Raw genomic sequence first — 18,826 nt, 5'->3', positions numbered from 1 at the left:
CACTGAGACGTCATGAGGTGGTCCAAGATGCACCCATGGTAGCGGGTTCCAAAGCAAGGTGGCCAGGTCTCTTCAGTGTGAGGGAGGCAAGTAAATATAATGTAAACACAATGTTGGACTGTTTCTCAAAATGCATGACCATCATTATTCTTTTTTTTTGTTTAATTTCAGGTGAATTCAGAATTCAAGAGAATAACCACAGTTGAACTGCAGTCCAAGTTCTACTCACAACTAGATGCACACTCGGAAAACTTGATGAAGGTGTTTGCCAGAAAAGGAGGAGTCCTTGGGAAGAAGATAAAGGCAATGATGGTTCCAATGACTCAAGTAAGATAACATGCCAGGAAACTTAAGTTTTGATGTCCAGAATTTCATAACGATAATGTCACTAAGTATCAGAGATATGTAAGCAAAGAAGACACCTCAATTATTACTAATTGAAACTCCCCAACTTGTCATTTTTTTCATGTTGATAACTCAGTTGCACATAAATGTCTGCACTTCTTGTCATTTTAGACCAAAAAAGAATTATTGAACATAGAATTACAACAAAACAGGTACCAAGTGCTACAGTTAATATTTATGAAACCTAAAATTGGAGTGAAAAATAATTTGTCTGACCTAATTATTTTTTGCATTACATTAAACATTTTATTCACCAATATTCTGAATGCATATATAGTAAGGCTCTGTGTGGCTGATCTTTGTACCAAACCACATAAATCTTCAAGAGCTGTATGTTAGACAACTTGATGTTTTTTTTAGTGCATTGTTATCACTACTTGAACAGTACATGGGATGTCTTTTCCAGACACACTTGGTTGCAGTTTTTTGTGTATCATTATTGCCAGCTTTCTTCAAATGTAGGATTTAGGTGTTGGATAATTTGGATAAATGGTTTCATTGACAGTTAATTTATTCCAGAAATTCCTGACTAAAATGTCATTAGGTTTGACCAAATCTAAGCTAAATTAGTTAACAGTTGGCTAAAGAGAGATCATTATTTTTTCTTTTTACATTGATGGGTAGGAGTAGTAAAACAGGTCATATTATAACCTAATAATACAACCTATATTTTTAGAAAAGTATATTAATTCATATGGACATTACTTTGAATTACCTACACCGATATTTTTATAACATTACATTTCAAGATACAAGATAAGAACTTGTATTGTAATTGAGCCAGCATCTCAGCACAATGAAATTATCAGGACAGTTAAAGATGTGAAATTATGATAAAAGTAGAAATTACTTTATGTGGCTACTACAGTATAGTGTAGAGCTTAAGTAACCTTTTCCAGACCGTGTCATTTAGTGATCATCCATTTTTCTAGCTTACATAATCCTACGCTATTTCTAGGTTAAGATTCATATCTCCTATGGTCAATGAATAACAGACAGGGTGTACCCATAAAAGTTTCAGTCTCATCATAGGGTAACACAGAGGACAGACATCTGCCTAATGAATATCAAGTAAAGATATTCAAATCATATGACTACTTAAAGCCACCCCCTACATTTGCACCTAGGTTAGTTTTAAAGACATTTTCTGTGCCAATTGGTTTTGAACCTAATGGTTTGGTCTGTGTGTGAACATCCTTTTCTATATTTCATTATTAGGTTGACAGCATTGATGTGAGAAGAGAATGCATCCTCAGAGGCTTGACTGTGTATCTGAATGAGGATCCACAAAAATTTATCAAGGACTACAGGGTAAGTTTAACAGTCATCATGTAATATTAATAAAATAATTATACATCATAAAAAATGTGGTCATCCCTCACACATGGAAGGTTGTAAGGGATGAAATTTAAATAGGACAGACGTTTTGTTTTTTTTTCTCTTTTTTGTTAAAACTGTCTCTGTCTCTATAGTACATATGTACTATAGTACATAGTACACTCTATAGTATACTGTGGTGGGTGTGAAGAATTTTCCATGATGAAGACAAATGTGTTCAGATAGCTCCAGTCTGGTTGTCTCCAGGTTATGTCCAATGATATTACCAGCTTTATTGATCATTTTATTGATCCTACTGACATCCCTGGAGTTGTTACTGCTCCCCGTTACACTATAGCATACTTGATGACACTGGCCATCACGCTCTGGAATACCATCTCTCACAGGTTGCTGCAAACATGGAAGGATTGAAGCTTCCTTTTACCAAATTCTTTCACATCTGACCATGAACTATTGTTCAGAAGTACATCCCTCAGCTGTGTAGCAGTTAAAATTCATTCAACTCTTACACAATTTCTCTGGTTCCTTTTGTTCAGGCACTGTGGAAAAACACTTAAAATGGAAAACTATATATTATCAAATTTCATGTTTTTGAATTGTTTCAGTTCACATTATTCTAATATACTACTTTGAGCAGCACAAGCTCTTAGATCTATGCCACCAATTCCAGAAGTCTTGTGCAGCTTTGAACTTCCAGAAGCTTTGAATATGAACCCCTCCCAGACACTTCACTGCTCCAGGTGGAGATTCAGCTTCGCGATTTATATCAACAGCAGCGGCGCCTGGTAAAATGTACAGTTTTAACCTGTAATATTAGTCAGCAGTGACGAGGCATGGCGAGGTGTCGGCTGCCAACGCATGTTAACAGTCTTGTAATCCGTCCCTCATCTGTCTCTCCTGCACACAAGCAGAGTCAAAGCGCATGTTTTAGGCAGCATTTGACGGCAGGCGGAGCCTCTGTTCCTGCAGCAAACTTTTATTCCGGATTAAACAGACACACTTAACAGGCATGTCGTCCACCAAGACATCGGCTAGTTCTTAGATACTTTGGACATGTTTACAAGTCACTCCTTCTTTCTACGGGAATTCTTCTTTTTAATCTTTTATAAGACAGAAATTTGCGACCGTTTGAGAACTGTTTCTCCACACATTGAGCGCGTGCACAAACACGTTGGCACATTTTAAAATATGATACTTTTAAAACATATTTTAAATCATTTTCCTCATGCATTAGGTAGTAACAACACATGCAACAGCTTCATGGTTGAGTTTCTAGTATTTGTTTTACAAATTATAATAATTTTTTAAAAAAAATCGTTAGAGTACTAGATAACTCAAAGAAATAATCGACAGAGTACCCGATTACAAAAGTACTCGATAGTTGCAGCTCTAGTTCACTACCATCTGAGTCTTCGTCATTCATTTGTTAGAGCATAGCAAAGCGTCAATCAAAAGGACACACCCCTAATTATGCCGAACTTTGAGATTAAATTACTTTAAAACAGGCGAGTTAGAAAAAAATTCACTCCCCCCACAGTTGTCATGAAGGTAAACCGAAAATGGAATTTTTGTTCCAGGTTGTAAACATGTTTATTTCTGCCGTGAAGTTGGCCTTTATAACATGGGAGTCTATGGGGATTTGCTCTGTTTTGGAGCCAGCCTCTAGTGGATGAGGGGAAATTGCAGTTTTATGCACTTCCACATAGGCTTCACTTTTAACTGCCAGAGGTTGCCGCTTGTTTAAAACATGTAAATGTGAGGGTTTCATAATAAAAAAGCCAACCCAGAAGCATTACAGACCTTGTTGCCTCTTGTCTGTTAATATAATTTATTAATGAAACGTAATTAAATAAATGAATACCATGAATAAATGAGCCAAACTAAGTTATTGAAGTCCCATCTTTAAGGTAATAAGAATTTGATATTGTAGAGCAGAAAACAAGGTGCTGCGTGGGCCAGCTCCATAAGGTCTCACAGTAATCCAGCAGGAGCCGACAGTCCTCTCATTAAGGAAAACCTTTATTGATTTCTCAATCTTTTGCAAATCATTTCCCCTCAGCTGAATCTTATTGCTGAACGTTCCCACGTAGCCTAATTATTCAATTGTGGAAAGTACCTCTGGCAACAACACAGAAAATAAGTGTTTTTATTGCCCAAAAAGGAAGAACTGTGAGGAGCAGCTAAGGTGATACATAATAGCAGAATAAAAACAAATGTAGGATTTTAATGATGCTGCTAGCTTCTGTCTCCTGCACTCAAAAAAATGATTTGTTGGGTGAACATAATTTTATTAAGGTAAGAGGTTGCACGAAATAATTTTATCTGAAGCTAGATATTTTAATTATGTTGACTGAACAAATAATTTTTAAGTGAATTCAAATAAAATTGATTATGGAACTCCTACTCAACTATTTTGAGTATATTTTAAACTAATGTCATTGGTATATTCAATTAAACCCATTTTAAATGTACTTAAATAAATTAAGTATGCTTTTTTTTTTAAAAAAAGTGCACTTTTAATTAAATTAAATACTATTCTTTTTTAAAGTTGACAAGTGAAAGATTTTTAGTTATACAACCCACTGAACCACAAAATGTGTTTAGACAACCATCTTTAATATCGTTTCCATATTTAACATGTCACATCAAAGGTAATGACTTCAGAATGTTTTTCACCATTAAAAAAAAAGTCAAACCTGCAGTGCATAAATAACACTGTTAACATTAACAGATATATTAATCTGTTTGCAAAAGAAAAATGCTGCTTTGATTGTGTAAACAAGAACCATTAATAAAGAAAAATCTGGTACATTAAGTCTGCATGTACATAATACAATAGAATTAGTTGAATGCAAGGTACAAATGAGCAATATTTATTTATCTTAATTAGCTTTTAATTCTAAATATCAAAAACAAGAAAGCAGTAACCTGCTAATCACCTGCCGACTGTAAGCATAGGGATGGAATGAACAACATAAACTGACACTGTGTAGTGTCCTTATCAGTGTATGCTTCACAATAGTACAATTACTGTTGCAGTTTAAGTGGTAGGCATCCTTTATAGAAGTTACTCAACAGCTTTTTTGCACAAATATCAATGTATTCAATTGAGAACTTTACGTAGAGGAAAAAACAACTTTCAGCAACGTTTAAATCCCAAACCATAAATACTGGGCAAACATCTGGAAAAAAAAATTACAGGTTACTGACTCTGAAATAACCATATTATCAAAAAGCAATGTTTCATCTCTTTGTTGAGTATAAGATTAACCTAAGTGCATATCCTGTCACTTTCTTAAAATGTTGGTCTGAAACAGGCAAGAGGCGATCCTTCATTACTGCCCTAACACATAACAACAAGCATGTGTATAAAAGTGTCTCCTTACCACTGCCTGCATGAATACAGCTATCTTCTACAAATAAAAAAAGAAATTGTGGAAGTCTTTGTGATGCTACTTTAAAATTCACAGTAACCATTTCTTTCACAACTCACAACACTGAACAACAATTGTGGCTGAAGAATCTTTACAGTCCAACACTGATTTTGTTCTTTATTCCAAGGACTTTGGGGGTAAGCTTTTCCCCATCCATTTCCATGAGTACCTTTTGAATGAATTCATAGTAGTGTCTCAGTTCCTTGGGGTAGGCCAGGTTCAATGCATAGATCACTCCAAGCATCATTGCACAAGCTTGGGCTGCAGATACAATGTTGTCCAGGATGATTGCTCCATCAACACAAATTCCAATGTCATCATGGTGTCCAGGATCTCCACCGTCCTTGCTGATGACGTAAATGCCCATAGACCACTTCTGCATGTCTGTCTGGATGGCATTTCCTTCGATGTCCTGCATATTTTAAGTAAAAAGGAAAAAATGGAAAGATTAGAATTCTTTGCCACAAAAACAATATTTTAACTGGACATTTTACATCTGCACAACAGTCATTTTCAGATTTCAATCAGGGCACTGTCCATTTGTGCATCCAGTGTTTCATGGGCACTGTGTGTTCCAAGGTGTGCTTTTATATAAGCAACAAAAACAAAGCATTTTACTCTGACATGAACAGGTAAAGCAGCATAAGACTCATCACTACATGTAAAAGATTTGAGAATTATGTACTGTAACACTATTTGCCATAAACTTGCTTGTATGAATCAATGCATGACAGTCAGGTTGGCTCAAACTGATTGTTAAGTGCCTTGAGATGACACTGTCATGAACTGGTGCTATACAAATAAAGTTGAGTTGAAATTGAATTAACACCAACTTATTCTTTTAACCCTGAAAGACCCCAGCTTGTAACAATACATCACTTTAAGCCATCCTTAAAAATGACTTGCCAATGTTATTTTTTTAAACTCTAAACCACATTTACATAATAATTGGGTCTTATCGTTTGTCCTCACACCACTGAAAGACAAAAGATGTTTTTATGGCTCGATAATTTGCTCACGACTTTACACTACCTGTAAACTTTTCATCAGAATAATCTATTTTTATATTGTTTGACTAGATTGGTCCTGACTCAAGTAGATAAAATCTTAAAAACCGTATTTTTGTGAGATTATGAAATGAAAATGAAAAATACTTTATTAATTCCCAAAGGGAAATTCAATACATTATGTTTGGAACATATAAATCAAACTAGATTTAGAGCTCATTATATCTGATGTTGCAATACTGCAACAGTGGCTTATGGCCAATTTACACCAAGCGTGTGTGCAAGGCATTTTGTCTCCGCCGCAGTTTTGCTCCAGCCTCTGTGGCGTGTCGATATACAGATTACAGAGTCCCTCAGATGCGGAGTGGCTGTAACTGCAGTATGGATAACAGTCAGAGTTCAGGAAGTAGCATGAATTAAGCATCAACATTTACTACAGCATCGAGTGTGGATGAAGATGCTTAAGTAAAAAGAAAAATATGTCCGTCTGCCTGTGGGAGGATCGTTTTCTGGTCGTTTGGCGAAGGTAGAAGGGTTAGAAGAGGTAGGAGAGGGAGCTGGTTTCCCCCTAAACCAGAGGAGAGATTTTATATTTAAATATACCGCATGTTTTACACTGGTCCCGTGTCCGATTTCCTGTCTGGCTCTGTTTGAACTAGTGGGATTGACGCGGTCTGAAAGCAGTCTGTCAAAAACAGATCTGCTGTGTATCTTAAGCAGAGAGCGGCAACATGTTGCATCTGTGACGGACACGTGCCATTGCATGCCCAGTGTAAATCACACCATTGACTAAAATGGGCGCGATCAGCTCCAGTGGCCGTGGTTTAAACAGAACGTGTTGCTGACAGACCTGGTGGAATCTGGCCTTTAGAGGGGTACATGAAACAGCTTAAGACTCTGCACCTTACTTTTGTTCATTCATGGAGAACAAAAATGGCCATAGAAATATAATAAATGTCATTATTTAATGAAACAGATTTAAATTATGTAAAAAAGAAAAAAAGTAATAAATTAAAGTTTAAACTATATTCATCAGACAGAAAAGTACTGTTTCTGGTATTTATGGCGATGGGCATTCCCAAGCCATGACGTTCTGCCAAGGAATTTTGAAATGAAAGAAAATGAACAGAAATAAAAGAAGTAAAACACATTTTTTAAAGCATCCTAAAACCACAACTAGCAGGCAAAAAGTGTTTGACTGCTTATTTCTATTTGTGCATTTTACAGATTTTAACACAACAGACACTTCTGTTGTACACTGAAGAGACCCAGTGGGGAGCCAAAACTAAAGGGCAAACAACTTCAGAATCTGAAAAACAGGTTACATTCAGAACATTAAACTTACCATATACTCATGGATCAGATGTCCATCATCCTCACCAAGGTAGATGCAAAGTGCTCTAAGAACTGCTGCCCTTTTTGAATGAACATCATTTGATGCCTGTGTGAAGAGATGCACTGATTACAAACATTTCCAGTCATTAAAATAATTACAAAAATGTTTTTATTTACCAATCCAGTTATCTTAACAAAATCCTTATCCCTTTGATAACAAAATAATGGTGGTGTGGCTATATGTGACTTGAATGAATGTAAAGACAGAAAGAGCTGTACTAAGCAAACGCTTGGTGAAGCGCCATCTGAGTCACATTTTTACGTGTCGCGTACACCTTTATTATGTGGCTTCCAGAGATTGTGAAATGTGACAGAGGGAACCTGACCAAGCATTAATTTATGAGTTTAGAGAACATGTTGGCTAAGCATCAAAAATCTTGCTCAGTGCAGGTGGTGTACATGAACTGTCCCACCAGAGAAAGGGCTGGCTGTGCTAATCTACCAAAGCATGTCAACATGTCAAGTATTTCTTTGGAAATGTGTTTTATTTTAACAATCTAGCCTATACTAGAACTGAACATCTTAAAGTACACATTTTGACAACAATGACTGAACAGCTACCTCTTGTAAGATCTGCAGATGTTTGGCTAGTTTCTGACCAGTGACACCTCCCTTCTTCTGGAAAATGGATGTCAGATGAGGCTGAAGACTGTCCAACCGTGCCATGAAGGTCGTCTCAAGTGGATGTGTTGTAATTCGCTGAAATTCAGCATTTATCTGTTGCATAAAAAAGTGGCAGAAGAAAAAGAACACAGCTCAGTTATTTACAAAATAACATAACAGATAGAGGAATTGCACAATGAAGAGAGTCCCACTGGATGGAAGCAAATATGCATTTTACCTCATGAATATGGAAAAGTGCAGGCCACCTCATTTTCATCTCTCCAGCACCTGGACTTCCATGCACCACCTCTTTTCTTCGGTAGGAGAACGTTTTAGACATCTTCTCTCTGACAACTGATTCCCGGTTTCTTTGTCTGACATCAGTCAAAAGTTCAACTCGCAAGTTTTCCAGACTGTCATCTGTTTGACCAGTGGGGTGTGAAGGACAATAGTTGACCTCTGCCTTTTTAGCTTTCTTTACATTTTTGGCTGGGAAGCATTCATCTCTTGATTTATTTTTCAATGCATTAACAGTCACTTCAGGACATCCAATGTTTCGCATCTTTGTCCGGTAATTGGCCATCTTGTATTTCAGGCTAATCATCCAGCTGTAGTATCCAGTGGCAGACTGATCTTGCAAACAAGGAAATTTTTTGATGAGCGCCTCTGCTACATCATCTATCTGCTGATTTTGTGGATATGCTGTATACTGGAAAATTTCTTCAGCCAGTTTTTCAAGGATGTCAGACTTCAGCCCTGGTGAAATCTTAAGACTTGTGCTAGTTTCTCTGAATATCCCATTTCCTTGTTGAAGCTGAACCTCCACATTGTATGGAAAGCGAGGAATGGTGAAGTCACGTGGCCATGCACATGTTCTCAGCTCACTGTCTGAATGAGACAGAATGATGGTGGTGTCAGAGTCAGATGAAGACAATGAGGACACACTCTGAGGTGTGTGAATGCTTGTGGGGCTTGCAGAGGATCCAGCAGGGGTTGCAGAGTTTGGCCTTGAAATGGGATTCATATCCAAAGAATTTTGTACATACACAAGCTTAATTGTTCCTCTGTCCTGAATGTCTTGCACTGATGTAATGTTCATGAACTCATTGTTGAAATCAGGATCCATGAATTGAATGCGTAAGTCTTTTTCAATTCCAAATGTATCACAAATTGTTTTGTGCAAGTCCATTAAAGTCTTTGGCTTTCCTGAGTGGAGATCAAGTCTTCTGTAGTCATCCTCTTCTACGATGACTCTCAGCTTTATGGGCTCTGCCATTCTTCAATCTATACATGAAAAATAAAAATAAACCAATGAGTAAACCGAAGAACATATAAGAACAACATGATATAGTGTGATATGACCTTGTATATGTATGAATCTTTTAAGTGTCACCATTCGACGGCCTCCAATCCTGTAATCTGCCAAGGGGTACGGGTCCATGAGGGCATCAAATTGAATGAGGGAGACTTGAGAGGTTGGGCACAACTCAAATGACCTAAAATGTTCCATATACCAAGCACTGCACTCTTTGACAATGAAACTCAAATTTCCCTCCAAAGCAACCATCTGGACAACTTCTGCAAAGTCTGGCAAGCCACCAGTAGAGCCACAAACAACAATCATGCCCTCTCTGTATGTCACTCCATTGACAGATGCAGTCTTAGTGAGTTGAATGTGTGCAATATCAGGGTGTTTTTGTTTCAAAACTTTCTGTACATCCTGATGCAAAATGTCAACAGAGACTGTTGAAACAGCTGAGACAGTCAAGTTGCATTTTTGGGTTGTGTTTGACTCCAAGTAATATGCCATCATGAATTGATGTTTTACTGTCAGTGATAAGAGTATGTTCTTGAAGCAGCGTGTGTGACGAACAACCTGTTTAAAAAAGCTATGCTTTGCTTCAAACCTAATTGTCCACAGACAAACAAGTGGACCAAAAAACCGAATCATCTGTGGATAATGTTCGAGGAAATGATGTTTTGGTAAAAGTTTTATACCTGGAAACACATCTTGTAGTCTGCATCTGTGATCACAGATTCTTTCCTCAAGGAAAGCAAATGATTGCTCAGTATGTACTGGTGCAACAACTAAATCTACAATATCTTTCAGGTCCAAAATGACCTGCCAGGCGGGCTCATTTGAGGGAACCAAGTGTCCTACCAAAAATGGGAGAAAACGCAACAGACTCCAATTTTCGTGAGCGTTTCCTCCAATAGTCTTGTTCTGCATGGAGGCCTTTGGAATGCAATGTGGTCGGTTTGTCCTGTCTATCCCTTTGAAAGGAAAATTCAAAATGGACTCATTGAGACTGTCCAGTGTGAAATATTTTTTGGACATTAAATGATTCAGACAATGTGACAACTCAACTGGTATTATACCCTCAAAGATGTCATGTGCAACATCTGGGGGATAGCCAGTGCAAATGTTGAAATGAGAAAGATTTGCAGAGAGAACACATGGCCTTTTAACACCATAACAGGGTTTCACGTTGCTCAGTGCTGTGCGAACATGTGTTTCATGTGTCTCCTTCCTTCTGAGAGTAAACGCATTTGAACTCACTTCCTTCTGCTGAATTTCAGACTTCTGGGCCAAACAGAAACGGCAAATGTATTCACCAACAAAATTCTCTGTAAACCCAGCAATTCCATGTGCTCCCAAGTTATCTGCTATTACACACTGTATTGTGCCCTTCACAAGATTGCCAAGCTGTGCAATAAAAATACCGTGACTCTCTAAAGTTACAAGATCCTTCAGCAAGGGCTCTAGGACCTTTTCATAACCATAACTCCTTACATCTTCAGATCTGCACAGTAAAGCTAAATGAATGGATGTCAATGAGGAATGGGAACCAGGCGGTAAATTGCTGAGAGTCCAATAAACAGCACAGATTTTATGTTTTTTGCGAGATGTGCCAAGCGGATTGCAAACTTCAAAATCATCCACATACAAATTAAGTAACACACTCAACTGGCCTCCGGATAAAAAGCTGTTTTCTTTAAAGAACAAACCATCTCGGTAGGACCTGTAGATCACCTCTGTTCCTTTGTCCTCTGGTGTGAAATTACTGCCTAACACTGCATTAAGAATGTTAGTCTGTGAAAAGTTGGTGCAGAACTTTTAATACTGGAACATATTGCAGTGTTCGTTTACCTTTATCATCCAATATATATTCTATGGGTTCTATAACTTTGAAATGATCCTTGTAGTATTTTTTGCGCCTAAATGATGTTGCCAAGGGACAGCCTTTACCAATTGACTTGCATATGGGATTAGACACACAGAGAGTGGATGAGAGTTCTTTAATGAAAGTTTGATCAACTTGAAGGCTGTAACTACTGAGCGTGTCTTGTATCACATCTGCTGTACTAGACAGAGATGCTGTACTTAACAAGTACTGAAATTCTTCCAGCAACTCATCAATTGCTGCACTGGGAACATGAAAAATATTTTCTAGTTTTAATAATAATGCTGCAAGTTCAATTACATTGGTCTGATCCTTTGTGGCATTCAAATCAACATCACACTGGCTGTTGTCACAGCAATCGTCATTGTCTGAACCACCAGTTTCAGTCACAGAAAGTCCATGGACTATACCGTCCTTAAAATCTACAAAGGAATGCACACTGTGCTTTCGACTTTTGTGAGACTTGAATGTACTATATATGTTGGTTTTGTATTCACAGCCTTTAAAAACACAATTGACTGTCTCGTTGTTTTTTAGATGATGGTTTATATGTACAAAATAATCATGCTCAGTTCCTAATTCACTAAAGCCACATAGTTGGCAGGAAAATGTAAATTTATCAGAGTGCTTTAAGGCATTGTTATGACTTCTTGACAGGTGTGTCAAAAGTGAATTCCAAGTCTTAAAGATGCAGGGACAATCTAGATGTATACACTTAATATGATGGCCACGTCCAAAATGACTGTCTTTTTCTGTAATGTTTAAGAAGCTCTGAGCGTCTAGACAATTCAACACCACAGTCTTTACACTGCCACATAAACTAGACAAACACATAAAAGTAGGGATGAAAAGAAGACAGAGAATCAAACATTACCTTAAGTGTTTTACAGTCACTGCATCACCAAGAGCCTTACATCTTGAGAAAAAAAAAAACTTTGTAAGTTAGTAACTTTTACCTTGAAAATACTTAATGTGAAGGTACATTAAAATAAATTTCCCCTAAAGCGAGTAACTGTTTAACATACTAAAATGGTGTTGCTGCCCCATAGGACAATGGTAATCATACGTTACAGGCGCCGAAAACACATTATTGGCAACCTACTTTTGATTTTATGAACACTTTTAAAAATGAAAAGCATTCTTAGTTTAACCCATCTTTTGCTAATGATCACGGTGAGATTGAGAGACATGCTACAACATAAATTTGATTACATTTCCTTGGCACAATTCACAGTTTTGTAGATGAAATTAATATATTTTTATAACTTGCATGATTTACAAGATGAACATGGCAGTAAGGATTTTTTATTGTACTCACCTAAGGAAAATTAAAAGTCTGAAGCTTGGTTGAAAATCCGATGTGATAAACCTGACAAGGTTCAACAATACAAAAAACATGTTATCAACATTATTTCTGTAAAGACATGTAATGTAAATCTTCTTATTGGATACAAAATCATGAGTAGAAAAAGTCCACATCTCAACTGTGCCTCAGCATGACTGAAATATGCACCAGCTGACAGATTAGTTAGGGAAAGGAAAGAAATGCTATGCTATGTTATGTTAGGTCATCTGTGTATGGTTTTAGGTGTGGGACTCAATTAAAAACTCATCTAATTACCACAAAGCTTTTAATTTATCAGTCTCAATGTCATTTTAATCGCATATTTATTGTCCCAAAAAGTATCTTATTAGTATATTTAAATTTCACAAAAGGAAATAATAGCCACAAACAATCAAAAATACATTTTTTAAAGTGGAAAAGAAATATAAGCTAGCCAAATTGAGCAAACACAAAATGTAAGTGCCATTTTTTAATACTTTAACTAACATGCTTCCCTTTAAATAAGAGTACAATATGTTACAGTACTTTTCACTTTTAAAATGTTGTCTTCATTAACAGGAATTACTACTACTACTGTTATTTAGAAGATGCTTTGTTTTCAAAGCAACTTGTGTAGGGCCATTATTGCAGGAATATTACTGACAAGACATTGTTTAAATAATATTCTGCAATAATAGCCCTTATAGACTTGCAATCAGAGAGCAACACGAGCAATAAAATCAAATGGATAAGTGCCGACCACACTGCTGAGTTTAGTTGGAATCGGGTGCTATTGTGTACTTCAAAAGGTTTCTTTGTATGTCTGTTTGTTTTAGTCCACCCCCCGCCCCCGTGTCATAGCGAAGAGTAAAAGACACGTTTTTTCACGTCTGCCTTTAGAAGTCTCGTGTAACACCTGAAAATGTCGCTAGATGTTTTATTTAAAAAAGAATTGTTGTTAGAGGGGATGGGAAACTCGCTGAATATAGAAATAAAAGTCACCGAGTACTCCTGTGTGCATCAGTGTAATCGGTATACCCGGAAATCGGCACTGACAAACGTTCCGCATTGCTTCTAATGCAAACTGTCATTAAATGCGTTTATGTAAAAAAAAAGAAAAAAAAAACTCACGCAATAAGCATCAAAGTCCAATCCGCTTAAGTTAAACTTAACTCACCATTTCTGATACCCCGCCCGGAGCCTAATTATTTGACTATAACACATCGACTTTGACTTAACACACTAAAGCATTCCCATAAGGCTAGCTTAACCGCCCGAATATAATACGTCCTTAGCTGTAAATACTTGAGTATATATTAATTTTAAACAATTAAACAGGGCTTATATCGTGGTCCATGTAAAACTACAACATACCAATGATTTTTAAACACTTACCAAAACACGTAGAGTTCAGCCTGTAACGAGGTAAACAGCGTCTGCAGGGTGTCCAGATTGCAGGTAACTGACCGGCTGCGTCCCAAAATTCTGAAATGGCGGTATATTATTGCGCATGCGCAAAATTCAAACTCGTAACCCGATAGTATGCAACAGTTTGTTACACTTAATTTTTTCGAGTTGCATAGAATTAAATAAAATATGGTAGTCATATCTTTGACAATATGTGTTAAAATTACTTATAGTTTATAGGTGGAGTTAAATAACACAACTATTTCTGTTAACAAATACTTAAATAAGATATGTAACATTTACTAAGGGTCAAAATCACTTTTTTCAGTGTGTGTATTGTAAAAATTATGTTGCAGCTTTCCCACTTAGTGTTAGCAATACTTCACTTTTCTAAACTAGTTAGATTCCCCATTGAGCTGTGAGAAAACAAAATAACAATAACAACACATTAAAAACAAAACAAAACATTGTTTTCATGGAAAACAAACAAACAAACAAATAAAAAACATTGACACACTCTGAAGCCTGAGCAGAATTGTTGCATGTACCTACAAAAGGAGTTATTTTCTTGTTTTGTTTTTTTAACATCGGTGGTAAAAAAAAAAAATTGACTAACTTTTAACCTTAAAGAGGGTGAGGACATGGCAGCCTCTGGGGTTCTGTTTATCGAGTCTCTGTAGGTTAGGTGTTGTTTTCAGGTGCAACCTCAAGAGGCTCAACTGGATTAGTTCTGGGAGATTTCAGAGGCATAGCTTGTTTTTCATTCATTTCTTTGCTAGTTCTCATGTTTTTTGTTTTTTTGGTTTTTTTTTTAAAGGAGGCATTTTGGAGTGCTTTTTTAAGAAGATGATGCAGTTTGCTGAGGTCTTGGTGAAACGCCTGTGAGATGTGTCTTGAAAACACCCCTTTTATTAAGTTCTGCCGGGTTGGAGATGTTGCAACTTCATGCTGAGGTTTTGCTGATAAACTTCAGGTTTAGAAATGTTCAGATTTGGAAAATTACCACAGAACTAAATTACAATATTTTTGCTCTCGTAGACACAATTTTTATTATTCGTGACTTCAAGAAGGTTCACTACATAAAAGTCATGTCGCTCTAAACAAACACCCCCCATGGAGACACATTTGACCAGACAAACATGTCTTCCCAGCAGAGCGTTGCACTGCTCTGATGATAAATGCGCTGCTTTTTGTCATTGTTATTATTGTTGTGGCTCATCAGTTCATCTGTTATGTAGCATTTTAGATGGAATTTACAAGGAAAACAGTAAACAAATGTTTAACCCAGTTTAAAATCATTTTCCTAAACTCATAAACAAGTTGAGGGCAATTTACTGTAAAACAATGGAGCAATTCTAGTAATTAAATTAAACTAAACTATGCACAGATGGATACAGACTGCGCTGTGCCAGTTGACATCACTGATGTGCCGCACAGCTTTTAACAGAGAGAAACAGTTTAACAACAACCCTCACCATATGTGATATGCTTCTCACAGTTAAAGCTAAATAAGAAGCAGCAGGAAACTATTACCTTACATAGAGAAGCTGTAAATTCTTAAGGATTGACCTGCTTGTTAACTCCTTTTAATTTCTCACAATCTTTTCTGATATACTCCATTTCAGTGTGCTGTGAGTGAGTTAGTGGTAAATTCATAACTCAGGGCGGAGAAGCAGCGACTATGGATGCTTGAAAAGGAATGTCTTTGAGCGGTCATTCTGAAGAGTTAAAGAAATAGTCCTATTAGCCACAGCACTTCAGAACTCTATTCTGCTCTTTAAGACACTGATGAAGGTCAAGCATAAACAGCTCCAGCTCCCTGTTTGAGCCCGAGACTCACAGCTTAGCCACAGCTCTGGGAACCAGCTCACATGAAAGACTTACCCCACAATGCTGCTGGCCTAGATAGGCACACCAAACACAATGGAGTGGCTGTGCTAATTTGCAGCAGATCTAACCTATGCTGACTATTTCTATATTAAAAAGGCTTCTTGCGAGCCAAATTAAGAACTCAAATGCAAAGTGCTCAGAGGTTTATATGCACTCATTATGGACATGAATGTCATGCTAATATACGAATTTGAGTTCCTTCTTTGATGTGTTCTTGATCAAGGGCAAATGATTTCCACACAGGCAAAGAGATAGTTCTTTAGAAGATAGTTGTATGGTCAGACAGAAGAATACTTGTCCGATCAATTACCAGAGGTATATGTTTGGAGGAGTAATTTTGTTTAATGGTCAGAATACAAACACATACATGCAACTGTATACACATACATGCAAGCAGGGAAATGTTAAATATAAGGAAGGACCTTCCCAGAGTCATAATATAAACCTGACAGTTTATGTGAAATGGGATTACAATGGAAAATTTAATGGGAAATCCTCAACTTTAAATTTAAACAAAGCAAACGTCAATACGTCAGACATTAAATGTGCAACAACATGCATGTTTTTTTTTGGGGGGTTTTTTTTTTGGTCCATTTAAACACAACTATACAAAATACATTCCCATTATGCCTTTGCAACATTTTAGAAGTTATTGCACAGCTGATGACACTGTGTCACACAACAGTGACCCGTTTAGCTGGATTTCACTTCAAAGCTTATTGATACCAGTTGTTCCATTGCCGGAATTTCTCCACAGTCGGACATAAATAGGATACACTCAGAGGTAAAGCATGGCAAGTTTGAGTCTTTCTTTCTTGTTTCTAAATTGATTTTCTTTTTCAGTCAAGAAACAACTCATAAGCCATCTTAGCTTTGCAGGGATGTCAAATCCTCACACTTGGTGTCCCGGTTACATCCCTTTTGAACATAAGCTCTTTCAAGTGAAATTAATCAATCTCTTTATCACTTGGGCAGTGTCATTACCCAACCACAGAGTGAGAAATGAAAGCACTAATCGCACAGCAAGTGGGGCTTTTGTGTGGGAAGGCCACATTTTCCTCCTCACGCTGCTTTGCAAATGCATTTTTGACTGAATTTGTGAAGCAAGAAAAGGTTGAATCAGGAGCTTACCTCAAACTTTTCCTTCAAAAGAGAAGGAGGCTTCACGTCAGCTTTCGGCACAGTTTTCCTACATTACCGGTAAAACATTCCCGGAACATAAATGCACATAATTTAGTGTGCACAAATGTCTTTTAAGCGCCAACATATGCTTTATTATGTAACAATTCTTGCCCTGCTTGTCACTTTGGGAGTGTGGATGAGCAGTCAGTAGAAAAAAATATAATTCTAACCAATGTGTACCAACCTGCAAGCTTGATGATGTAAAGCAGGCTGAGATTTACATTCCACCTGTGTCTTGCTAGTGCAAAAAGCTTGCACTGTGTGTATATATATATATATATATATATATATATATATATATATATATATATATATATATATATGTATATATATGTATATATATATATAAATATATATATATATACATACATACATGTATATGTATGTATATATATATATATATATATATATATATATATATATATATATATATGTATGTATATATATATATATACATACATGTATATATTAAAGTAGGAATGACTGTGACAGATATTTTAGAAAAGTCAACATAACAAAATGGGTGTGTGTGTTCACAAATGCAACACTGTTTGACCCTTTACAGTTTCAGGCTAAATGATTTGAGGTGTTTAGTCTTCACATTCCAATAAATGACTGAGTGAGACTGAACAGATAGTAGTTACACAAACATGACAAGTGTAGAACAAGCAGCTGTACGCATGAAAGAAAGGAATTCTAAACAAGACCCACTGGTTTTACTCCATGGATGAAAGTGACTGGATGTGGATGTCAAGTGCAAGTCATGGGTATATTTTAACAGTGGTGAAGGATTTAATACTTTACCTGCTTTCCACAAGAAATGGTGGTTTTTCGGAAGCACAATGTCTGAAGGGACTGGAATGGAAAAGAGAGACAGGAGGAGGAAGAGCCTGAGGAAGTTCCCAGCTTGCCGTGTCCAGGCAGTGACCCCAAAGTCATCTTTTAGAGTCATAGTCCAGCTCATTGCTTCCTCTGTTACTCCTGAGAGAAGGAAATGAAATTCATCAGTATCTCTCTGACATATGACCAGAAATATGGGCCAGAAAAACCAGAGGAATGGGTTGTTCAGAGCTCTTTAGAGGAAAGAAAAGAATGCTGCTCTGAAAAAAAAAAAAAAAAAAAAAAAGGTACTACTAAAACCTCCAGCTCAGAAACCTCAGTGTCACCGCTAAAAATACTACAGTCCCTCACTGATGAATCATAATGTTGGCTAGATCAAAATATGTGATGTTATGGATAATTTCTCTGCTATATAAACCAAAATGCTTGCTGAGTGAAAAAAAAATAGAAAAAAAAACTAAGCTTCCCAAGGTAGGAGCAATAGCAAAAACTGGAGGGAGAGGAGAGTCTGAGCTTGTAGTAATACAGGGTATTAGTGCCTTTTTATTGCGGCTCATTTATTTCTATCTCCAGCTACTGTGAATCATGTCCTAGGAGTTTTCAGGATTAGTACTGGATTCACTGGGCCTCTGATTGTGTTGCACTAACAGCAAAATAAATGAATATGAATTGAGTCTGTAACGCCTGATGCTTCAAAAGGCAAATGCAGTGTTTTGTTTTTTTTTCCTCTCTGCTATGTGCAAATTTTCATTTCACAAAAACTCATTTACACTATTATTACTGTTATTGTTGACTTGCATCCCACGCAGTAATTTC

At 36.8% G+C, this 18,826-nt stretch overlaps 1 protein-coding gene across 1 annotated transcript in view; it reads right to left on the bottom strand.

Moving 5' to 3' along the window:
• The window catches only part of thsd7ba (thrombospondin, type I, domain containing 7Ba), a gene marked incomplete at both ends in the record, with an annotated part of 175,096 nt that extends 156,962 nt beyond the window's left edge, over nucleotides 1-18,134 (bottom strand). Inside the window, one exon of the mRNA XM_079254456.1 lies at nucleotides 17,975-18,134. Within this exon, the coding sequence (XP_079110582.1) occupies nucleotides 17,975-18,134 (160 nt within the window). The remainder of the gene's footprint in view (nucleotides 1-17,974) is intronic.
• Between the last annotated feature and the right edge of the window lie 692 nt (nucleotides 18,135-18,826).

Source organism: Telmatherina bonti (genome assembly GCF_933228915.1).
Source record: "Telmatherina bonti genome assembly, chromosome: 15".
Lineage (NCBI taxonomy): Eukaryota > Metazoa > Chordata > Actinopteri > Atheriniformes > Telmatherinidae > Telmatherina > Telmatherina bonti.
Note: the sequence above shows the minus strand (reverse complement) of the source record. Positions and strands in the feature narration are given on the sequence as shown.